Source organism: Camelus ferus, chromosome 20 (assembly GCF_009834535.1).
Source record: "Camelus ferus isolate YT-003-E chromosome 20, BCGSAC_Cfer_1.0, whole genome shotgun sequence".
In the NCBI taxonomy this organism is placed as follows: domain Eukaryota; kingdom Metazoa; phylum Chordata; class Mammalia; order Artiodactyla; family Camelidae; genus Camelus; species Camelus ferus.
The window spans coordinates 28,081,162-28,106,072 of NC_045715.1; the positions used below are offsets into that span (position 1 = coordinate 28,081,162).

The 24,911-nt window shown below is 55.5% G+C and overlaps 1 protein-coding gene across 1 annotated transcript in view; it reads right to left on the reverse strand.

Annotated features, from left to right (window-relative positions):
- Window positions 1–8,380: 8,380 nt before the first annotated feature.
- Window positions 8,381–24,911, reverse strand: part of TFEB (transcription factor EB) — a 45,674-nt gene continuing 29,143 nt past the window's right edge. Inside the window, exons 2-9 of the mRNA XM_032463049.1 lie at window positions 14,603–14,843; window positions 14,266–14,520; window positions 13,677–13,754; window positions 11,925–12,045; window positions 11,777–11,833; window positions 11,198–11,273; window positions 10,463–10,610; window positions 8,381–9,499 (exon numbers count right to left, since the gene is read on the reverse strand). Of these exons, the coding sequence (XP_032318940.1) occupies window positions 9,011–9,499; window positions 10,463–10,610; window positions 11,198–11,273; window positions 11,777–11,833; window positions 11,925–12,045; window positions 13,677–13,754; window positions 14,266–14,520; window positions 14,603–14,827 (1,449 nt within the window). The 5' untranslated portion in view covers window positions 14,828–14,843 and the 3' untranslated portion in view covers window positions 8,381–9,010. The remainder of the gene's footprint in view (window positions 9,500–10,462; window positions 10,611–11,197; window positions 11,274–11,776; window positions 11,834–11,924; window positions 12,046–13,676; window positions 13,755–14,265; window positions 14,521–14,602; window positions 14,844–24,911) is intronic.

The window sequence follows — 24,911 nt, forward strand, 5'->3', positions numbered from 1 at the left end:
TGCCCGGTGCTAGACTGCAGGTGCTTGTTCTGTGCTTTGTAAGGGCGGCAGTCACTGTTTTCTGTAATGGAGGCTGCTTGTACCTCCAGGAGAGCATCTTGGGATTTGGGGTCCCCTTTCCTTCTTTCCCACCTCTCAGGTTTCCTTTCCCCTGTCTAGCCTTGGGAGTGCTCTCAATAGATCCACCTCCCTAGCCTCTGGGAAGGCGCCTCCCCCTCCCAGGCTTTTGCTCCCAGCTGTGTCCTTTTCTATATGCCTCCCCAGCCCCAGCCCGTGCTGGCTCCTGAGGGCCCCGAGGTAGCCAGACCTCCTGGCCATGGGGGTCACACAGACGCTCCAGCCCATCCCACCAGAGGTGTGGGCAGGAAGGGGCTCAACCCTGCATGTCCTGCTTCTCCCAGGACAGCCCTCTTTTTCGCCTATTGCCCTGATGTAATTATTCGCAGGGCCCTCTTCCACTCTTAAAGCGTCCTGATTTGGACAATAAATGACATGACCCCACAGTGGACACCCCCTCCCCTGCCTGCCATCAGCCAGCTGCTGGGCACACCAATCCCAGAGCATCCTCAGCCTCGGAGGAGTTGGATTGTCAGCACCCCCTCCCCTGGCAGAAGAAGAAAAACAAAAGCACAGAGTTGTGAGTGGAGGACTTCCCCAAATTCCTACCGCCAGGAAGGGGAGGAGTTGGGGTGCTAACCCACGACTGGGGGGCTTCAGAAGCCCACAGCCCCGCTCCTCCTGCCCAGCCACGCTCCTTCTCCAGGTTGACAGGAGAGCGCTACGTTCTAGAGAAGGGCCGTGTGGGAGGAGGAGGGTCAGGGCTACTTGTGGTGAGTGTGGCTGGGCACACTGTGACTTAGGGAAAGGGGTTAAGGCAACTCGGTGTCCGGTGTAAAGGCTGCTGGGTGTGGAGGGGGCAGGTGACCCAAGGGATTGGGAGTAGGTGACAGAGAGGAACCTGCAGAGGGCAGGGGACAGGGCTTTAGGCCAACCACCCAAATAACTACCCACCCAGATGAGGCGCAGTTCCGTATTCATGCTCTGCCACTGGCCAAAGGACTTGAGATACATATCCCGGGCGGAGGGGCCCCAGAGGGCTTGAACCCAGAGCCGGTGGAGGATGGGGCCCTTCTGTTGGCTGGGTGTTGAAAAATGCACCGCAGGTGGGAACAGCTTGTGCCAACACTGAAAAATACATCTCTGATCTCTTGGAGTACGGTGAGTGGACCAGCTTGTCAAGCCCTGGGATGCTTTAATGGACGTGAAGCCAAAAGGGATATTGTGGCCTGTTTGAGGAGAGCCTTGGGTTCCCTGGTGAGCATTTATCCTTATTGTGGAGTCCGGGGAATCAGCCCCTGAGGTGCAGCCATGCTGGCTTCCGGGGAGCCAAAGATTTGCTCCCTGCACCTCGCTACCTCCTCCCACCCTTCTTGCCCTCCTGAGTCCTCTTCTGGTCCCTCTCTAGAGAGCCAGGCCTGGTCTCCAGGGCTGAGATGCTCAGGATGACCCACTCCTTTCCTAACTGGTCCTTGTGGGAGGTAGGGGGAGGTGAAGATACTCCAGCATTTAGGGGCAGGGCCAGCCACTCCCACCCCCACCAGGTCCCTAGTGTCACCATGAGAGACACAGCAATTAGGTCAGAATGCCCCTCCAGATGCTCACCCCTTCTCATTATCTGGAAACTGTTACAGTGTATCAGGGAAAGCCCCATGGGGTGTTTTCCCATCTGTTGCTCTATTTTTGACACATGCTGCTCTCCACCCTGGAATTCCCGAGCCTCCTCTCCTCTCATCTAAGCCCTTCCTGTCCTTGGACAAGTTACCAAGTCTCTCCATGCTTTTTTTCTCCTCATCAGTAATGCGACTATGACAGTCCCCACCTCCTGGGGGTCAGAGAGGACTCAGGGGATTAATGCATACCCAGTGTTTAGTTCAGGGTCCAGCACAGAGTAGGTGGTCAATAAACAGTGGCCCCAGTTCTTCTCAAGGCCCAGCCCAAAGCCCTCTTTCTCCAGGAAGCTCTCCCTGACCACTCCAGCCTGAAGTGGGCACTCCGCCTTCTGCCTTCCACTGCCCAGCTCCTCAGGCCTTGTCACATCTTGATGTGCATCCTTTGTCGCAGACATACACCTTGCCCCCACGTTTATTGGGAGCTCACCAAGTGCCAGGCACTAAGTGCTTTACATCTGTTAACTCATTTAACCCTCACAACATCCCTATCCCATTTTACAGAGAAGGAAAATGAGACACAGAGAGGTTAAGTAACTTGCTCAAGGTCACACAGCAAGTAAAGCGATGGACCCAGGCCAAGAACCAAGGAAGTCAAATACCAAAGTCCATGCTTTTACCTTCTACTGTAATCATGTTGATAAACATTTGCCAGGGGGATGGGCAGGATACACACATGACAAGTACCAATGGGCTTTGTGGAGTTTCCAGTTTCACTTCTATACACACTTGGGGCTCTGTGCCTGGGCTGCGCATGTGTGTTCATTGCATGTGGATCGTGTGCATGCAGAGATGTGTCTCAAGGCTGCATCTTGCATGCATGGGGAGCTTAGACACAACGTGTCCAGAGCATGTACACAAGTGTACAATGTCTATGTGTGCACCCGGTGTGTATTTCTGCAGAGGGGTGGTAGGAGGGCACATCACAGTCCTTTGTGTAGCTGTCACTCTGCCTTAACAACAGTTAAGTACCCAGGAGGGAAGTGGAGCAGGACTTATTTCCCCTTCTTTAGAAATCAAGATGCCAGAACCTGGAGCAGCTGCCTGACTGGCACCCTGTGTGCATGTGGAGTGTGAACATTACGTGATCCAAGTATGTACACCTGTGTGTGTATCTGTGTGTTCACGCTACACGATCCCGTGCACCTGTGTGTCAGCAGTGCATTGGAAGGTGTGTTTGGGTGCACAGAGGAGATACGCGACCTGTGTGTGATGATGCAGGCATGCGTGTGTCTGCACACTGAGAGACATGCCAGCACACAGACAAGGAAACGTGGCTGCCAAGACTGCAAAGTAAGACAGACCTGACTTCCACCCCTGCCTCTGCCTCTGTCCAGCTGTGTGAGCTTGGACAAGTTGCTTCATCTCCCAAGGCTCAGTTTCTGCATCACAAAATGGGAATAATCATACCTAGTTCACAAGAGAGTTGGGAGGATTAGAGGGACCACATGAGAGCACAGAAGGCGCTCAGCGCAGGGGTGCTATTTGAGGATGTGTTTGTGTGCCCACGCTCGTGCGTGCAATGAGGGTGTGTCCTGGAGCTGTGTGTGCTCACAGGGTGCGGGGGGCATAATGAGTGAGCACACAGGTGTGTAAGTGCTGTGCACACTGCAGGTGTGTGCCAGGGCTGTGGGTGTAACACGCGTGTGGCGGTGTGCGTCTGTTGCACACTCTGTGTGCCTCGTGGGGGCGCTGTGCCCCAGGCCCCTGGTTTCGGTGGGGCCGGAGATGCGGGCCTGGCAGGTGAGGCGGGTATCTCTGGCTGTCAGCCCCGCGGTGGGTGGGGGTGCCCCCGCCGGCGGTGATTGAGCCCCCGCTCTCCCACCAGGGCTGCCAAAATACAGAGAGACAGGCTGTAATTACCGGCACTTACCGCGGCCATTACCCCCCTCGCCGCGGCGCGTGACACACGACCCGTCAGCTCGGCGTTCGCGCCATTAAGGAGCCTCATTAGCATCCCGGCTCAGAAGCAAAATTACCCTCACTGCTCATTTCAAGATGTCATCAATTTTAATTTAGGGCCCAAAGATAGTACAATGGGAAGGCCCTCCCTGCCCGCCGCACACGGAAAGGGAGGAGAGGATGGGGGAGGGGCGGGGGCAGCCAGGGCCAAGGGGCTGCGGAGAGGGAGGAGAGGGACGAGGCACGGAGGCCCAGCGAGGAGGGGAGGGAAACGCTGGTCCCCTCCTGCCCCAAAGAGGCCCCCAGACTAGGGCCTCTGCTGGCACCCCCTTGGGAGGAAAAAGGAACTGAGGACACAGTCAGGGGCAGGGGCCTGACCCAGCCACCCCTCAAGGGCCATCTGGAAGTATCTGGAGCCACACCTGGAGTGAGATGCTGTGCCTGGCACTTCCCTTTGGCTGTTCTTTTAATTCCCACAACGACCTTGGGAGGTAGAGATGGCAACCCCCATTCCAGGAGGGGAAACTGAGGCAGAGACTATCTCCCCCACAGCAAGCCCTGTCAGAGCTACGTTTCAGCACATGCCCATTTGGTTTTGCTGCTCCCTGCCTTCCTGGCCCCAGAACCTGCGCCTCGTGGAATAGTTCTGCTCAATGCCTGGGCCCACCAGCCTCATCCGGCAGTCTCACCAGCACTGCCATCCGCAGGCGCCCCCAGTCATCTGGCCTCCACACACTGTGTGCCCCGTACCTGAATGCTCCCTCCCTCTCCTTGCTCCCTCATGATCCAGTTTAATATCACCTCTGTCTTCCTGCAAATCCCTCTCTGAATCATGGCTGTTCATGTGTCTGTCTCCCTGCCTCCACTTGCCTGGGGACTGTCTCCTAGTGAGTAGGTACTGTCCCTTATCCACCCAAGCATCCCAGGCACCCAGCCCAAGGCCAGCTCTAAGTAGGTGCTTGGGATTTGCTGAGTGATTGAATGACTACCATTTCCCAGCCAGTCTTCCTGCCCTCAGGTGGAGATGAGGTCTGCCGTCTGGATGAAAAAGGACCATGGAGGTCTCCCCAGCCCACCCTCCATCACTTAGGTGAGCACCTGGGGCGCAAGATGTGGTGGGTGGGGCCTGGAGAAGGGCTATTTCAGTCTGTCTGCGATGGTGCAAGAGCAGGTAGCCACGAATGTTTGCTGAGTGACTGAGTGATTGAATACATGGATGAATGAACACACAAGTGAGAAACGCCTCTCCTCGGTCGCTTTCAGGTCCCTCCGGGGTCAGAAATCTTAGCTATTTCCTCTCCAGGCTTCACAGCAACTTGACTTATCAGCACTCCTGGGGCATTTTCATTTTGCAGGCAGAGCCTGGGCACATGCTTTGCCCTTAAAGAGCCTCTTTCTGAAAGAGGAACTTCACAGGCCACTGGAGATTTTCCAGAAGACCTGGTGTGGGAGGTGGGAGGAGCCTCCTCATTATTTCCAGCCAGCTCTGCCACCCCCATGGGCCTCGGTTTCTCCAAGTGTAAAGAGGAGGCCATAAGCCACACCACAGCTTCTCGAGCCATGGTGAGAGGCTCAGTGACAAGGCAGCCGGAGGGGGGCGGGCCTGCGGACGCAGGCTGAGGGAGAAGTCACTGCCAGTCACTGCACCTGCCCTCACCTGGACGGGGTCCATCCTGCCTCCCCTGCTGCCGGGCAGGCAGCCTCTCCAGCCACCACCAGGGTGAGAGGAGAGGGAAGGGCCCCATCCTGAGCCCCGAGACAGGGTCCTCACTGGCGGCAGGCGCCGCTCCCTGGCCTCACAGAAGACGGATCGCTCCCTTAATCACTCTGGAAAAGAACCCCAAGCCGATATAATATTATAATTAATTAATTCACTAAAAAGGTATTAAATTTCTCTCCCCCCTGTGGATATTATCTGAATTCATTGACCTTTAGAAAAATCACCCTCTAATTGTAACCAGGTCCAAAAGCATTTGCAGCCCGTCCCTTTTACATTAATAATATCTTCCCGGACTCAGCTCTGGCTGCTTAAATATTGTATAAATTCCACTGCCCCCCTCGGAAAAGAGAGAGCAAAGAAAAAAGATGAGACTGGAGGAGCCTGAGAGGGGGATGGGGGCTGGACCCCCAGAGGCGAAGATCTCGGGAGGTGAGGGGCAGGAGGCAAATTGAAAGGGCCCTTTCTAGCTGCTCCAGCCGACATACCAGGTGGCTTGGAGGGGCACGGGCTCTGCGATGGGGAAAGAGGCATGAGCTGGGAGCAAGAGGGTTAAATTTGGGGTTCGTTTTTTAGGAGACTGTGTGGAGGGGAGGGGAAGGTCCAGTGTGTATCAGACTTTCATCCAAGCCACTGGCTCCAAACAGTGAAGAATCTCTGATTTAAAGGAAGGATGGAAACCTACTCCTCCCCTCCCTCCACCCCCAGGCTTCACCCCACTTCCAGCTTCCCAGACAGCCCTGTTCTACAGACAGTGGAGCAGGCCTTGGTGGAGACACCGCTGGACGGCCAGGACCTCCTAACACTGAGGAGGTAGGCACTAAAGGAGCCGAGAGCCAGTGCCATCCTCAGCAGGGCCCGGAGTCCACTCTTGGCCTTCTGTCCAAACGACCAGAAGGAGAGGCTCTGCAGAATGCAGGGTGGAAAGCCACCTTCCTGTGTGTACGTCCTGATGAGAGTCTCTGTCTTACTTTGCGGACCTCGGCTCCAACTCCCAGTATAAGAGGCTTCCTCAGTTAAACAGGTCCATTTCTGCTTTCACACGATCCCTCACCCACTCCACCTTTTTACAAATAATTTCCCCCTCATGGACCCGACATCTGGAAAAGTGTTGTCTACCAAATGAAGGGCATGGACAAAGACTACATCCTCTTCTTATTTAATCAGAGATGTTCATAGCCACTAGTCAGGAGCTGTCAGCCAATTCCCTTCCAACCCCAAACTAAGGGTCATGAAGGCCAGTCTCAGATACACGAATGCTTTTTGGCGGCTTGTTGGAATTCTGGAGGCAACACTTGTGCCTGCCTTAACTGAACTCTTAGGACTGCAGGGCCCCCAGGCATACAGCTTGGAATGCATAATTAAGCTGAGATTTCCCTGGCTGCCACCAGATGGGCGGGCAGCTGCCTGCTCCTGGCCCTGTGGCGCCCTCTTGTGGGCAGAACCCCCACTCACACCCTCAGTGCTGCCCAGTAGGCGGTCCAGACCCTGCTTCCCAAGGTGCAGGTGGTAGCCAGACTGAAGGAATCCATTCGGCAGGAAGCCAGCAGGCAGGTGGAGGGGGGTGATACCATGGTCTTGAGGGGCTGCTTGAGGGAACAGGTGGGCAGCTCTGCCACTCCACTGAGTCAGTCCCCAGGGTGAAGGGGAATAACAAATGGGGGTAAGAGAGTCCTCAATCACCTGAACTACTGGCCTTGGGATTCCAACACCCCCACCCCTCCCTCACCAGGTATCTCCCAGCCAGACTCCAGGTCCTGTCCCAGGAGGGGCTGAGAAGGGGGCTCCCAGGCCTTGGGCAGGTCCTGGCAGTGGGGTGGGGCCTGGAACTGGAAGGAGGTGCCAGCCAGCCCCTGGGCTGGCTCCAACTCCCTAAGGTCATCCACCGTTCCATCTGACCTTGAGATTAATCCCCATCCAAGCCACAATCACCCACACGCCTGGCCCCCTTTCCTTCTCTCCCTTATGTGTTAATTGCTCCAACATTGATTTGATCTCCCATTCTACAAGGAGGAAATTGCCCTCTCAGCCATCTTCATCCTGGAATTTTTTCTCTTTTAATTAGACCCCTTTGGCCTCTCAGGGCCCTGTCAGGAGGAAGCCGCTTTGGTCTTTGCCTAAAGAGACTGTGGGAGGTAGAGGGAGAACTAGACAAAGCCCCCAGAGACCCTCTCCACACTCCCCTCCAGACTCCCAGGGCTCAGGAAACTCCCTCTTCACCTCTCTCTGCCCCAAGCCCATTTCCCTATGCTGGGTGAGACCATAAAACCCCAGGATCTTAGAGCCGAGGCTTCTGGGAACTATTAGGGGGTGGCGGACTTTAGCCCAGAGAGAGGAAAGGATCTGCCAAGACAGCACCAGAGCCAGGAGTAGAACCCACGTGCTTGACTCCACCCAGCATCCTGTGCTCCTGTCTCCTCCCAAACTAGTTCACGTGGCTCCCTCTTTCCCCAGACCCATAGAAGGACACACCCCCTCACTTCCTAGGGAGCCTGTCTTGCTAGAGTCACAAAGTCAGAGAGCAGAGGGCTGGCCTTGCCTCCACAGAGCAGGCTGACCCTCCGCTGGAGGGGGAAAGAACCTGGAGAGGTTACCACTAGAACTGGGGGTGGGGAACAGGAGAAACATGCAGCCCCATTCAGGGCCAGGGGTGTCCTGGTCCAACAGTGCCCCCAGACAGCAGCCAAGAATAGTAGACCTGGTTTACAAGCAACCGGGTCTCCCACATCACCTGGCTCAGCTGGCTCAGGCCACAGCTGGAGTTGTGACCAGTGTAGCTGCAGCGCCACCTTGTGGCCACGAGGAGGGACAGTGCCCCCAGCAACACCCAAGCCCCCTAAGCAGCTAGATCTCCAGTATGGCTGGGAGTTGGGGGCAACAGGGTGATGGACTCAGTCCCTCCGGTCTGTATCCCCTGACCCTGACCTCCATCGGGGGCATTTGAATTTTGAATCCAGAAAGAAGCCCACTGGGTTGAATCCTCCCCTGTCTCTTGTCAGCTCCAGACCCCCTCCAAAGAGACAGGACAGGCAGGTACAAAGCACAGTGTTTACTAAAGGCACAAAGTGGGGAGCCTGGAGGGGAACTGCTCTTCCAGCAGTGACCCCACGCTCTAACTTGAGCCCAGCGCCCCCTCTTCTGGCCACCCCCGCCCTCACACCACCTGGTGGAGAGCTGTTAGCACCAAAGGGGGTGGGGGTGCCCCACCTGCATGAGGGGCAGGGAGTGCCAGGCTGGAGGACGGGCTTGTTGCCATCAGAGTCCCAGAAAGGCAGGCCTGGGCACCCCCTGGACCAGTCACTACCTCTGAGAAGGAACTTCTGAACCCTCTGTTCCAATGTGTCCTTCACTGGTGGGGGGAACCAGGCTCAGAAGACAGGACTTCTGGCCTCCAGTGTACCCTGTCCCCTCCCTTGCTCTTGTGATTTCACCTCCAGGAGCCAGGTTAAAGGCTTATTCATGCCCAGCCCCATCAAGAGGGCTGCCCCTGGGTGGGGGGCTTCTGACCCCACAGGCTGCCAAGCAGGCACTCAGTCCAAACAGGGGTCTGACAGGGAGGAGTGAGGCGGGGCAGGTGGCTACTTCACACACAAGTGCAGCCTGAATGCTGGGAGGGAGGTGGCCCTAGCCCTCCCAGCCCCCAGGCCTGCCCCCGCTGCCCAGGTCACAGCACATCACCCTCCTCCATGCTGAAGCTGCTCCTGCGGCTGCTGGCCTTGGAGGCCTCGGGGGACATGGTGGAGAAGAGGGGGTCGGAGGCCAGGGGTAGCAGTGAGTCATCCAGGAGCACGAGGTCCAGATCCTTCTTGGACAGGTTCGGGAATGGGGAGCCGTGCTCTGGCCCCAGAGGTTCAGGGTAGCCTGGGGGCCCTTCGCTGCCCCCGCCCCCAAAGCTCAGGCTGTGGCTGAAGTCCAGTTGGTGGAAGGGGGACGGTGGCTGGGGTGGCTGAGCTGGTGGGGGCAGCTGGGCCTGGTGGGGCAGAGCCGGCAGTGGCTCGGGGTCGGGGATCTCGGCCCCCAACAGCAGGGCCTCCCCAGGACCCTCCTCGCTGGGCAGCTCCTGCTTCACCACCTGCTGGGCCAGCTCCGCCATGTTCATGCCCGACGGGGAGGTGGTCGGGAGGCCGTGCACGCGAGCCTGCATCTCCAGCTCCTGCAGGTGGGGCAGACGGAGCGCTGGAGGCACACACCCATGGGCACTGGCAGCCCCCTGAGCCCGGCTTCAGCCCTTGCCCCTCCCCTCGTGGCACCCAAGACCACAGAATATCTCGGCTGGGAAGAAGCGCAGGGCAGCTGTAGAGTCTAGACTGGTGTTTTTTCAAATTACAAGTCGCAACTCATTAGTGGGTTGTGAAACCACTACAGTGAGTCCGAACCAGCTCTCTTTCTAATTTTTTTTTTTAAATTGAAATAGACTTGCCTAGACTAGACTAGCATAGAAATTATCAGAATGCATTGCATCTATTAAGGATGAGGGTTCTTTCATGAAACTTTGATTTTTCACTTTGACTGTGGTTATGTGTGCTGGATTGTAATGTAAATGGTATTATCTACCATAAGAAATAGAAAAAATTTAAAGCTGCAGTCCAATCGCCCTTCGTATAGATGACCTACCTCAGGTCCAAAGAGGACAAGAAGCCTTCAACGCAGAGCCAGGACTAGGAGGCTCTAGGTGGTAGGATTGACTCTCCCAAGCCTCAGTGCTTTTACCTGCCCCCTGCGGTGATTCTTAGCACTGCCCACCAAATAGTTCCGGCTCTCTGCCTCCCACAGGGGTGGGCCTGCACTTTCCTGCCCCCTTGAGGTTAGGTGTCCGCATGTACTTGCATTGATCCAGCAACTGTGAGAAGGACAAGTGTCACACTAAGAGTGACACATGGCTTTAAGAGCCAGCCCTAGGTGTGCCTGGATCCCAGAATGAGGGTCTCACCGAACAGAACCTCTGGCTGATAGTTATTGCTTAAAGTTGCTGGGGAGGGTTTGTTCCCAAACTATACCATTCCTGACTGATACATCATCCCTCCTCATGGGCATCATCCCCATGGCTTCAACTTCAGAAGTGCGAGCACTGGGACGAGTCAGGGCTACCCAAGAAGCCCAAGTGCAGGGGCCAGACCTGGATACGGAGCCAGAGCTGCTTGTTGGTCATTTCCAGGCGCCGAGAGTGGTTCTCCAGCTCTCGGGACTTCTGCAGGTCCTTCTGCATCCTCCGGATGTAATCAACAGAGGCCTTGAGGATGGTGCCCTTGTTCCAGCGCACGTCCCTGCAGCCAGGCAGTCAGAGGGGCGTGCTCAGAGGAGCTTGGTGGGTGGAAATAAAACCCTGCCTTGGCTTTAGAAGCCTATGCTGCCTGTCCCAACTTTGCCCCAAACCCCAGACCAGGCCAATCCCTATTTATGGAAGAGGCTGATTTCTGTCTGTACAGAACAGACCCTCCCAGACATCTATGGAACCATAATCCCAGGAACCAAGCAATTTGGAGCAGCCTCCTTCCCCAGGCCTTCCATTCTTGCCACCAAAACCCACACTTGTCTTCGACTCTCATTACTCCTGTCCCTGGACCACCTCTGCACCAGTTCCCTGCCCTCACCAAACTTTCCCAGCATAACTCCTCCTCCAGGAAGCCCTCCTGACCCCAGACTCATTTCTGGGACTTTTGCTCCTTTGTCTTGAGCTTTATTTGGGCGATGGAGGGATCTTCTTTTCCCAAATAGATGATAAGCCCTTTAAGGCAGTGACCAAGGGATTCTCTTCCCATCCCTTCCCCCTGGCAACCAGCAAGGCACTGGGTGCAGATAATACTTGTGAACTGCTGCCCGCCCCTCCCCTTCCTCCAAGAAACCCACTCACAAGTCATTGGCCTTGGGGATCAGCATTCCCAGCTCCTTGATGCGATCATTGATGTTGAACCTCCGCCTCCTTTCAACTAAAGGTAACACATTCCAGAGGGAGTGATTAGAGGGATGGGGACCTCACCTGGGCAAAGGGCCCAGCCCAAGGAGGGGCGTCTTAACCCTTCTGGGAAGTAATGGGTGACGGCAACCAAATGGGAGGCCTGTTGGGGTGAGGGGGCTGGGCACTGTCCAGACACAATGAAGGGGGTCAGGCTGCAGCACCGCGCAGCTGCCTAGGGAGGACCCCCTCCTCTGCCCAGAACTCCTTCCCAGGTGCCCCACCCTAAAGAAAACAATCTGATAAACTCCTTCTCTCTGGAGTGCTGGGAATTTCAGGAATATCTCTTCCCTGGAGCGCCTCTCCCACCCCCTCCTGGAAGGGGAAGAGGGCAGTGCTGAACCCAGTCAATGCCAAGATTTTAAGGCCTTGGGTGGGGAATCCTTCCTAGAATCGGCACAGGGCAGAGTGGCTTTGGAGCCAGCCGGGTGAGAGGGAGGAAGGGAGAGGCGGGGAGAAGGGGCTGGGGAGACTCACTGAGGTTGTGATTGTCTTTCTTCTGCCGCTCCTTGGCCAGAGCCCGGCTCTCAGCATCTGGAGGCCAGGAGAGGAGAGAGGAGCTGGGAGGGAGGGGAGGAGAGGGAGGGGACGGGAGCTGGGGCACAGGGAGGCGGGGAGGTGGTACCTGTAAGCTCTCTCTTCTGGGTCAGGTCAGCCGGGCAGGAGCTGCTGGTGACTCCCACCAGGGAGGCGGTTACCTGGGGGTCTCCACTGTACACATTCAGGTGGCTGCTGGACAGGGGCAGCTGCGGGATGAGGTGGGAAAAGGGACCCGGTGAGCAGCCCTCAGTCTGCAGGGGTCTCTCCCCAGGGCTCATCATCCCAGGAACAGCGATTCCCAGGGACAGCAGGGGGAGGCTATGCTGGGACACGTAGGGCGCAGTTTCAGCTTTAGGGGATCTGCAGCCAGTGCCAGGGAGCTCAGCATTCAGCCTGGGCCTCTTCACCTAGCAAGTCCGCCTGAAAGTCTGCAGAGGCCAGAGCTGAGTAAGATGCAGTCCTTGCCCTCAAGGAACAACCAGCCAGTAAAGAAAAGCAGTGGAAAAAAGAGAGGAGATAGTGGATTACGCCCAGGGCCTCAGGAAGCCCAGAGGAGGGGCACCTAATCTGAAGGTTTCCAGAGGGTGTGGTGAGGCAGGGGGGAGGGCTGAGCCAAGAAGCAGCGGCTGGACGGAGCGTGGAGGTCACAGCTGGATGCCGGCAGGCAGAGGAGCTGCCAGCACCTGCAGTGCAGGTTCCACCTGCAGAGACCCTGAGGTTCTGTGATGGGATTTAAACAGGGGCCTGACAAGGACAGGTTTGAGCTCTGGAAAGACCTCCCCAGCTCCTGCCACAGATAGACACAGAGCAAACCACAGGCCCAGAGTCCTACAGGGGACACAGGAACCACTAAAGGGGTCAGACGCTTGTCCTCTCATCTCTCCCTTCCCAGCCCTCGATGCCCCTGCTGGCAGCGGGGTTCAGGCCCACTGGCCCTGGCCAGCTTCTGCTGAGCCACTGGGCAATGTCACAAGGGCAGTGGGGACTGAAGATTTACTCCCTGACTCCCCACCACAAGGACCAGGGACTCTTCTTCAATGGTCTGGGAGTGGGCCAGGATCAGGGCTATAGGCTCAGGCCAAGGGGCGGGAGTAAGCAGCTGAGATTCAGGGATCTCTAAAAAAGAAGCGGGGACAGCCACAATCCCACCTGGTAAGTGTAAATACCTGTCCGCCTTGCGCAGAGCTAGTCCTCGGTTTCTTGCCTTACCTCTTTCCCCACAATTCTGTGGGCAAAAGGCATCATCCCCAGGGGCTCAGAGCAGTTAAGGGACTTCCCAAGGTCATAGCCAAAGCCAGAATCAGGCCTCTTGATTCCAAGCCTGGCCCCTTCCCACCTGCCACCCCACCTATGCCTGGGAAGCCCAGAGAACATTAACACTTCCAGGAGGCTGCTGGAGGGAGGGGATAAAGCCAACTGGATATCACTTGCCCCCGGGAGTGAGGGCCACAGGCTCTGGACTCGGTAGAGGACGGGGTACCCAGATCCCAAAGGCACTCATCAGCTCCAGGCCTTCCTGTGGCCACACTGCTCTCCTCCACTGAGGCCCAGCACCAGTGCCTCTTGGCCCCACCCCAACTCAAGAAGCCTCCCCCAGCTACCTCTCCCTGCAGAAGCCCCACCATGCACACAGGCTAAGGTGCACTTCCCTGGATTCGTAATTCTGCCTGGCCCTGGGCCCTCATCACACGATTTGATGGAGGCGACCCTCATCTCTGCAGCAGGGTGCTGGCTCTACCCAGGCAAGGACGCATTTCTAGTTCTCTCCAGGCTCACAGCCAATGCAGGGCCTCTGCCCCTCCCTCTGACACACCCACCCCGCCCTGGCCAGCAGTACCGTGTTAGGCATCTGAGTTTCAGGATTGATGAAGCCCAGGACATCGTCCAGACACATAATGTTGTCGATAACATCAAACTGAAAGGGAAAAAACAGTCTGTGTTAGGGGCACCCACCTAGAGAAGGGCAGGGGGAAAGGGACACTCGGACAGCCACTGACCCGAAGGGACTTTGGAGCCCACCCTCCCCTAACCTGCTCATCGGGGTGGGGGGTGGGGGGAAGGAAACAGACTCAGAAAGAGGATAAGCTGTCTGGGTCCCCCAGGCTCCGAGGCCCAGACCAGGGCTCTTCCCAAGGAGGCAAGTTGCCCAGGAAGATGGATTTATATACCTGCTGTCTGGACATGGCTTTGCAGGTGTGCTAGGCTTTCCTGCGTGAGTCTCCTGTTTCTCCCCAGCGGAGCTTTCCAAAGTAAGGATGATGTTTCTTCTGGGAGACTGGGGCTCCCTGAGGACGGGGCTGTGTCTCCCCTCAGACTGGGGTCCCTGAGAGCAGTACCTTGCCTCCAACATTAGACTAGGAGTCCCAGGAGCACAGCACCTGGCCCTACCTCTGCCGGTGGCAGCCACCGGCCAGGTCCTCACTCACCTCCCGCTCGGGGTTAGAGCCAATGTGCAGCATGGCCATGGGGCTGTTGGGAGCACTGTTGCCAGCCGAGGAAGACAACACATGTCCGGCCCGCACCCCGGGGGAGGCGGCTGGCAGGGGCTTTGGGGAGCCCTGCGCAGGGCTGATGTGGGCGGCAAACTTGTTTCCGTAGGTCTCCGACAGGTACTCCCGAACCTTCTGGTCCCGGGACTGCTGCAGGTGGTAGGAGGTGGGGTTCTCCAGGTAGGACTGCACCTGGGAGCGGGGAGAAGGCAAAGGGCTCAAGGCGGGGGCTCCTGGGTCTGGGGCAGGAGGGGACAGGCCAGAGCAGGCCTACCTTCAGCACCTCCCCGGGCACTGGTGGCGGAGACTGGAAGTGGACGGGGGTGTTGATGGCAGGGGTAGGCGGCCCCCCCAGCTGCTGCTGCTGCTGCTGCTGCTGCTGCTGCTGCTGCTGCTGCATGTAATGCATGACGGCCTGCTGCTTCATGCGCTCCCGCTGCTCCTCCTGCTGCGCCTGCTCCCGCATGAGCTGCATGCGGAGCCCGATGCGCGACGCCATGGCGGCTGCTGGCTCCCTGCGGGCGGGAGGGGGCAGGTTGGAGGCACACGTCCCCTTCAAAGTGCACAGGGTCTTGGGGAAGGGACCAGGACAAAGAGGACAGCACCCACTCTACAGGAGATGGGGAGAGATTTGCCTGAGGTCACTGAGCAAGCAGGTGACAGAGCCAAGACTTAAACCCAAGTACCCTGGTTCTTGGGCCAGAAATGGAGACTCCCTCTTCTTCATTTGTTGCAGTAGGTCAGCCCTAAAAGCATGGAGTCAACCTTGACTCCTCTCTTTCTCTCATGGCACGTGGTGGTCCTGCCACAGCTGACCTCAAATACATCCTCTGCCACCACCTCACTGCCCCCAGTGCGGCCCAGCCCCTGCCTTATCTGACTTCCTGGAGAGGCCTCCTCATCTTGTCTTGCCCCATGACATTCTACCTGCAAGTTGGTAGTTAGAGGGATCCTGTGAAAACCCAAGTTAGATCCTGTCCCTTTCTCAGCTCAGAACTCTCCAGGGCTCCCATTTCACTCAGCCTAAAAGACAAAGTCCTTACCATAAAAAGCCCTCTATGATCTGTCCCCACCTCATGGTCCCCTGTACCCCATCACCTCCTACTCTCCTTGTTCCTCCTGCTCCAGCCACACTCAGTCCCTCAAAGACACCAGGCACCCACCCCAGGACCTCTGCACCTGCGCTTCCCTCTGCCTGGGGTGCCATTCCCCCAGACACCATCATGACTCATTCCTTCACCTCCAAGGCTCAGATGTCACCTCCTTATAGAGACCTTCTATGACAACCCTATTTAAAATTTGCAAAACCTCTACCAGCTTCCTCATCACACACACACTCTATGCCCCTTCCCTCTTTTATGTTTCTCCATACCACTTATTACCATCTTAAGAATTACACATTTTTCCTTAGTTATTTCATTCATCCTCTTATCTCTTTCTCAGTAGGAATGCAAACTCCCTTGAGGGCAGGCATTTTGTCTGTCTGGTTCACTGCTGTGCCTCAGGCCTCTGTGTGCAGGGAATGACGACTATTTGTGACCCAGCATTGGCCACACAGCAGTGAGCCAGCTGTAGTCCCTGAGCTGGTGGTGTCTACAGTCCAGTAAATAAGAAAGGCAAGCCCACAGGTCATTATAACACTGCGCATGGAGGGCCACTTCAGGGCACCCGATCCTGCCAGGGCCCAGGTAGGGCCTACCACCACCCAGCCCATCAGCCCTGATCTTTGATGGATCTCAGGGGAACAGGGGACTAAGGCCTCCAGGCCTAGTCTGGAAAGGGGAAGGACAGGACAGAATGAGTCCCGCAGCTGAGCCCACTCTGTTCCTAGCTCACTGAGTGACCCTGGGCACATCCCTTCCCCTCTATAGCCTGCGTCTCCTCATCCACAAAATGAAAATGTTGGACTGAGTGATTTCTTAAAGTCCCTCCCAGCTGGGATGCACTAAGAATCTCTGAGATGTGCAGGGACCCCGAGAGAGATACCATAAAGGTCCTGGCAGGGGCTGGAGGGTCCAATCTCAGTGATACTGCAAGAGGCAGAATGACTTTGTAATTGAGCAAGTGCTCTCAAACAGGGCTTGAATCCCTTGAATCTGCCACTTCTTTGCTGTGTGACCTTGTGCAAGTCACTTAAACTCTCTGAGCTTCAGTTTTTTCATCTGTAAAGAGTTTCAGAAGATTGGTGAGAGCGTTAAATGGAAATAATGTGTCTCACACAGTGCACTACCCTTGGCAGGCTGAGTGGGTGAGTGATGGATCACACAAGACTGCCGGGGTCAGCTGCAGTGTAGACCAGAGGCCAGAGCTGTGCCCCAATGTCCTCAGGATGAGACCCAGACCTCTGGGGATGGCAAAGGAAAGCAGCACAGGCTGACATGCCTTGCCTAATGCCAGTCATCAGACTAAGTCAGCATGAGTGGAAGGCACTGGCAAATATTCAGTGAAACACCGGATCAAGGAAATAATAATAATTTGCATCTATTTGAGCAGTTACTGTGTGCTGGGCAGTGTTCCAAGCACTTTAACCTCAAACAGCCCCACTGTGTAGCTTTGGTTATTATTCTCCTTTTACAGATAAGGAGGCACAGGGAGGTGAAGTATCTTGCAGCGGGGACAGTGCTGGGACCCAATCCCACAGTCTGGCTCGCCAGCCCATGGTTGGTGGGGGTGGGGGGTCTGCAGACCACCGTGTCTCCATGCAGAACTGGTTTGTCCCAGGTTGCATGTCTGGTTGATCCAGGACCAGGAATGGAGCCCCAGCCACCTGACCCCTAAGTCAGGGCTCCCTCTGGTAGAAGCAACAAAATGAGGCGGCACCATTCACCTCGAGGGTTGGGTTGAGTACTCAGCCGCCCTTACCCCTCCCTTCCTCCCTTCTCTGCCCTGCTAGGCCAGGAATTAGTGAAGGGGCTGCTTCAGCCCCAGAAATCTCTCTGCCCAGCTCCCAACAGGACTGTCCCCAAGGAGAAAGGAGTAGACACCCCCTTCCCCCTTCTGTCCTGTAGCAGGGACCCAGCTGCAGCCTCCACCCCAGTCCTGTGCTCCTACAGAGGGGTAGCTTGTCTTTGCCCCCAACTCCAACTGCATCCCTGCAGACCTCATGGGCTCTGACCCCAGCCCAGCCCGCTCCCCTTGCAGCTGCACCCCTACCCGCTCACACACACAGTGCTGGGAGCCCCTCCTCCTCAGGAACAATCTGACTTCAGTTGGTCCCCGGGGGCTGGGGGAGGTGCAGACACTGGGCCTGGCAGTGCCAGCCGGCACGGGGAGGACTGGGGGAGAACAAGCCCCTTGTTTCTCTGACAAAGGGCTGAGCACCCATTCTGGGCCAGGCGAGAACCTGGGCTCAGCCCCGCTCAGCCTCTCACTGGCTCAGTTTGCTCATTTGTAAAATGGACGCAGGAATCTCTGCCCCACCACACACCCAGGATCTGGGAGAGCCTCCTGGGAGAGGATACTGGAGAGAATTCTGAGCAGTGAGGTGTCTGTGTATCGAAGAGTGTCAGAAGCCTTAGCCTGTGCCCTGTCCTCTGACAGAGAGTGGCTCTGCCACCCTCACCTCACTGTCAAAGCTGTCATCCCCCCTCACAGAGTCCCAGTCCCCTCCCTTGGCCCCCAGCCTTCATTGCTCTGAGTGTGGCCTGGGTGGGATGGGTGTGGGGTTAAGGGCAGGACTTGAGGGCTGAGAAGGGCAGATGGTATGGTCCAGGAGAGACCCGGGGCATGCTAACCTCACACCGCCACCCAGCCACCAAACACACCTGCTCACTCAAAGCCTGAGGGCCACGCACAGCCTCCCCCAGTGCCCAGTCTGGTCAGGAGGAGCTGAGAGGAGGGACCGGGGAGATATAAAATGCCCCAGACCCTCCCCACTGTCTGATCTCCAAACCCACCACACCTGGAAAGGGTCCACCACGTGTGTACTCAGTAACACCAGGAGCTTGAGTGCCCTCTACAATGCAGACACCGGGGCTAAGGTGTTTCCCTGAAGAAAGAACCTTCTCCCTGGCCCCTCCTCCAGAGGGGACCAGGGGGTCTGTTGCCCCAGAGAATTCCTGCCTCTATCCAATCACATGGAAAACATAGCAGGAACTGAAGTTTCAACTAAGTTTCACCCCACTCTGCACCCTCAGAACCCACGCGCTGCCTCCTGCCACGTTTCACCCAGAACCTCCCACTTGCCTCTACATTCCCTAAGCTGTCTGTGGGTTCTAGCTTAGTTGTGACCAAAATGAGCTTCACTGTCCAACAGAGGTGGCTGAAGTGTCCGCTCTGTCCATACTGGCTGGGGACTCTGGGAAAGCCACTTAACCTCTCTGTGCCTTGGTTTCCTCCTCGGTAAAATGGAGCCAATAATAGCACCTGGCTCACAGGGTCTTGTGAGGATTCAAGGAGACAGCGAGTGTCCCTAATGGACCTTAGGCATGTGATAAAGGGGGGATCCTGGCTCCCCTCAGAAACTGTGCCCCGTGTGGTCAGGGGCCAGAGCTGGTTTCATACCAGCCTGTGTTGGGGGCTCCCTCATCAGTCATTTACACCTTAGTATGAACAGGATGGTCAGGACCTGTCCCGAGGGAAGATGTGGACAGAGGGAGGGGAAAGACAGAAATTAGTGGACCCTGGAGGAGAGCAAGGAGAAATAAGACCCCAGAACAGAAAGTCTCAGATACAGGAAAGAAAATCTCAGAGATGCTGCACTGAGTGGGAAAAAATCAAACTGCACAATAAAATGTACAGCCAGAGCCCACTCAGGCAGGAAATGAGTAAATGTGTAGATAAGGCTAGAAGAATCAGGGTGCTTCTTGAATGCTTGCCATTAGTCAGGGCTGAGCTAGGTGCTTTTCAAATATTAACTCATCTGTTCCTCACAATGACCCTAGGAAGTGACCACTATTATCACCCTAAATTTTCAGGGAGAAACTGAGGCACAGAGAGGTGAAGTCACTTGCCCAAAATTCCACAGCTGATAAGGAGCAGGACAGCAATTTGAATGAGGCAGCCTGGTTTACAGACCTGGATGATGGGGTCCTCTAGCACCCAAACTGTTCATTGTGTTTACCTCCGGAGAGGGGCAGTGGAGTGGGGAGTGGTAAAAAGGGATTTTTATAGTTTCTCATTCCACTTCTGAAGCACTTAACTCAGGATGTGATGTGCTACTTGTGGGATTCTTTTAAAACAAGGAAAATAGGGCAGCTTCTAAGGGTTTGTGAGGGGCCCAATCCTGACAATCATGTCCAAAGTTGGGGGTCCTCCTGTACACACCTGCCCTGCTCAGTGCAATGGTTGCTAGGCCAGCCGAGGACCCTGGCTGAGGACAATGAGTAGCTCCAGCGGCCCAGGCCAGGGTCAGAAGCCACATGCCAGCTGCAACTGCAGGACTGGGACCCAGGGACCCAGTTTCCACTACCGCCCCAGACATGAGCCTTCAGAGGGGCCATGATCTCCATGTAGTGCCTGCCAAACAGCGCTTAGGTGAGGCACGTCCCTTCAATTGCTTGTGGGGGCTGAACTGCCCTAGGGCTTTTTCTGCTTTCCAGGTGATTCTCTAAAAATTGGAGCAGAAAGCAGAAGATACATAGACCCCGTGAGCCAGCAACTCCATTCCTAAGTATCTGCCCAGTAGAAAACCATCCAGAGGACATGGACTAGAATGTTCACAGCAGCACTATGGAGAGTGACCAAAACTGGACACCACCCAAATGTGCATCAACAGGAAGATGGATAAAGAAGCTGTGGTACCTCCGTGCACTGGAATGCAGCTCAGCAACGGGAGTGAACCAGCTATTGCTACACACAACTCAGATGACTCTCACAGACATAACGGTGAACAAAAGAAGCCAAATGCACACAGCGGGATTGATCTATATACAGTTCAACAACAGGCAAGACAATCTTTTGTGTTAGAAGTCAGGATCCTGGTAACCCTTGAGGGAGTGACAGGGAGGTGGCACAGGACAGCTGGGGGAGAGGGGACTGGGAATGTTCTGTAATCTGATGCAAGTGTTAGTGACATGGGAGTTTATGAAAATGCATACAGAGTTTGTACACTTTTCTGTATGTGTGTCATACTTTCATTAACATTTTATGTAAGAATGAGGGCAGACCTTAAATAATGTAAAGAAAGAGTTGAGCAAATTACCCTCCCCGCCTCTACCCAAGTATGGCTATGACTTTAAAATGCCTTTGGTACCAACACAACTTCAACACAACTGCCTGAGGGTGGTACATCCTCTTTGGAAGAGCAATTTGGCAAAATGTATCAAAGCCTTAAAAAATACATATCCACTAGCTTGAGGGGGGAATCTCAAATGCAGAAAAGGCTTTTATGCATAAAGATGCCCCTCACATTACAGACAGAAAAATCAAAAAGAATCTCAATGTCCAGAATAGGATGGTTCAATTATGTTGTGTTCCTCCTGATGGAAAATTATGTTTACAGTAAGTAACACGGAGATATGTCAAGTGACAGAAAGCAGGATGCAAAGCTGTCTATAAAATCTGATCATCATCATGGACAAATATGTGGAGAAAAACCTCTTGGGAAGAAATATACTAAGCCATCACTGACTTCTTTGGATGACATAATCATGAGTGATTTTTTTTCCTCTGTACCTTTTGGAATGTTCTTTTTCTATAATGAACACGTATCTTTCTAATCAGGAAAAATATTTTATACTAGTAGCTAATGCTTATGGAGTACTCAGTCTGTGCCAGTCTGGGTCAAAGCATCTATTAATTATCACAATTACTTCATGGTGTGAGCACCAATACTGTCCCCTCCTTTACTGATGAGGAAACAGGCACAGAGAGGCTGTCCTTTGCCAAAGGTCACAGAGCTAATGAGTGACAAGGCTGGACTCTGGCAGTCTGGCTCCACTACCCTAGCCCTGGGGCTCAGGGTGTGGCCTCAGTCCTGCACTTGGTGCAAGGTCTTTACATTTGATTTTAGAGGTTCCCACTCAAGAAGCCCCTCTACAATCAAAGGGTTCCAGCAGCTGATCTCCTTCATCCAGCCCGAGGGCCAGGGGGTGCCCAGGACGATGGAATGGTCTGGAATCCCCAAACACAAGCAGAAAAAACTTTGCCCTTCCTCAAAGGGCAGAGATAATTTCCTGTATTCCCAGAAAAAAGAAAAAAAAGAAAAATATGTCTGGTGGCTGAAACAACAAAGTGTGGAAGCTCAGAGGCCGGGATGCCTGGTTAAGCCGTTTATCACGTTCTCTGTAGTCGGAAGAAGTTTTCTTCTGATCTAGTCTGTTACAAACTACCAGTTGTGTGGGAGCTGCCCAGTTTCTATGGAGGGGAAATCAAACCAGCCACTAAAGGAAGGCCTCCCAGACAGGTGCTGAGGCTCCCAGAGGCAGGGGAGAAGGACCCCGGGACCTCCTGGGTTAACCTGCAGCCTTGGGAAGGGAAGAGAGGGGACGATTCCAGGACTGGGGTTTGTTTTGTCTTCTCTGAGCCCCTCTGGCAGAGGAGGGGGCAAAGGAAGGCCTGATGAACTAGGAAAGGGACCAAGAAATGTCCACACAATCCCCACGCCTTAGGACAAGGCCATTCCAAATTACCAAGGCCAACAGGGTCCCCGCAGGGCCTGGGGGCATCAGTTGGGCTGGACCCAAAGAAAGCCAGGGGAGGGGGAGGTGTCATAAGATCCTCAGGAGCCACCAATCCTGCCCACAAGATGCTGTGGGAACTTGGCATCAGAATGTTTGGGGGTGAGTCCCAGCCCCTTGGGACTGACTCAGTGTCTGAGCCTAGCCTCTGTCTTTCCATCAGTCAAGTGGGGCATACCTGCTGGAGCCACCTGTCCCACAGAGCTGTTGTGACCTAAGCAGGGAAGCTGGGTGTGGAGGCCTCTGCAAGGCTGAAATCATGGCAGAGGGGAGATCTCACCATTCAGTCACTGTTTACTGTCCACACACCGTATCAAGGCCCCAGGCAGGGGCTGCACTGCCCGATGGTCACCCCAGCCTCCGTCTCTCTTTACCGATCAGCCAGAAGCAGAAAGGCCTTGGCCAGTTTTTCCCAATACTGGGCACCCTCTTTGTTTACTCTCCAAAAGCCTTGCGTTTTAAAAGATTGTCTTTTCCAAAGCTTGTATTATACAAAATTATACAAAATTCACTGCAGTACTTTGGGAGGGGCAGCTGGGGAAGAGTGCTGCCCGCCTCTCTGGGTTCTAAAGAGACCATGAGTAGGCAGAGCACTCACACAGTGTCCGGCACACTGAAGGTACTTAGTCCTGCTGGTCTAAGTTATATTAGCTGACCTGGGTCCCCTAGGGATCATGAAAGGCAACAGTGGGCCCTCTGGCTGCTTGCAACATTGAGAACAAGCAATTGGGAGTCACACTCGCCCTAGAAAGTGTGCGCCTGCAGGAGGCTGCAGGGCTGCAGCCTCGGAGAGAATGGCCAGGGGCTTGTTTTTAGAGGAGCCTGCACACAGGAAGGAGGTGGGGAGGAGAGGAAGGAAGGAGAGAGGAGGCGAAGGGCAGCCACAGGAGCTCCCAGCCTGCTGCTCCCAGCCCCTCCAGGGCCCACAGCTCAGGCCCATCATCCCCACGTCCCAGCTCACATCCCACAGGAAAGGGTGGGAGCTGGCGCCTCCTGGCTGGCCCGGGGCAAGGCAAGGCAATTGTGCGGCAAGGGGGGCAGCTTCAAAGGCCATCCGAGACCAGAGAGGCGCCCATCCTGTCCCATAGGGATCAGTTGGACCCTGGCGTGGGAGAAATGCCACTGAGCTTTGAAGCATGGGGCCAGGAGGACATGTGGCTGAGGGAAGCACGGAGGGGAGAAGCCAGAAAGGTGCTGGCAGGTGTCCACTCTTGTGACTCAGCCCAGTCACACATGTAGACCCTCTGTCTGTCTGTCTATCTGTCTCTCTCTCACATACACAGACACACATGATGCTGAAACCCTCACCCTGCTGCGCAGTGGGCAGCCGCCTCTCTCCTGGGTTGGAGGTGGGTGAGGGGCTGAAACCCCTCTGTTTCCCTTCTCCCCTGCACCCCATCCTGGACACCCCGTCCTCTTGAGTGGGCTGCCTGTGGCCACACTGCTTTCTTCTCCAATTGTTTTCTGGTCACCTTGAGTCGCCCCAGCTACAGGGAAGCTCCCAGAGAAGTCAGCTTTCTTCCTCAGGATCTCCACCCCATCCCAGCCAGCAGACTTCTCAGAACGAGACTTGGGGCCCTGGGAGGCTGGTCGTCCAACAACACATCTCATGCTCAGTGGCCACCTGTCCACTCATTCAGCAAACACTCTGGGTCCCCTCTAAGAACTGCACTAAGAACATGACCCATATCAAGTCTCATCTGTCCCCCACAAACACTTTACGAGACAAGCAGAACTTCTGGCAGATGAGAAAACCATGACTCAGAGAGGTTAAGGGACCTGCCCAAGGCCACACTGCAAGAACACAGTGAAGTGGGTAGGCAAGCCCAGGTCTCTCTCAGGTGTGTGACCCCCACCAGCTTCATTCTCATGAGGAAACCAGAGGCCCACAGGGAAGACCCATGTAGATGGATTATCATCCCTGTAAGCTCCCAGCCCTGTCTCACTCCCTGCACCTCATGCTGCCCTCGATAAACTCTACAGAGGGTCCCAGAGAGGCCTGCACACTTCTCCACCCTCCCAGATGCCCCAAAACACAGGCCAGGCTCCGCCCACCTGTAGACTCTCTTCTGCTAAACAGCCAAGATGCATCCATGCCCAGGGCTCAGGGGACCATATGTCTGGATCTCACTGAGGCGGTTAACAAGGGCCACGAGAGGGCCTCAGGGGGAAATTATATCAAACTGGCTAGACAGAAATGCGATTATATGGACCAGAGATCTGGCACTGGTCCACAGCTGAGGTGTATGTGCAGAGGGAGGAGCAGGGAGGGGAGGACAACACAGATGGTCCCCGAGATAGAAAAAGGGCCTGAGGAGCGAGGGAAGGGTTTCAAGATTGGGCCTCCAAGGGCCCCACCCCCCACCCCCCCGCAGGACCTCCCCCGTGGCCCAACTCAGCCCACCTGCTCCCATCCTCCTGCTGAGGGAAGATCAACTAAATTTTGGTGGATGATAGGTCACTGATGTTCCTCACCCCCTCACCAGGGAAGACAAGGCTCAAGATTCCATCATGGGTTTGGGACCCAACAGTTTGGACCATCTTGAATGAGTCGGTTCTGAAAGGGCAGAGTGGGATTGAAAAACTGCATCTGACTTTCTCACCACCCAGCTTTGTGACTTCTGGCATGTCCCATCCCCTCTCCGGGCCTTGGACCCCTGACTGATCATGTGAAGGGGCTGGTGGGGACCCATGGCCGGCCCCTTCCTGCTCTGTCTGCGCATGTGCACGGCTTGGGCGGCGCGGATGTGTCCCGGACCAGGTCGCAGAACCAGCCTGTGGGGCTAGGACAGGAGAGTCGGGCGTTGCTTTCCAACACCCAGGAACTCCTCTCCAGAGCTGCATCAGCTGTAGGGACCCAGACTTCGCTTGTCCATCTCTTCAGGAGAGAGAGATGCGCCCCCCAGCCCTTCTGCTGGCCACTTGGGCAGGGAAGGCTCACTGACTCCCTATATGAGAGGACGC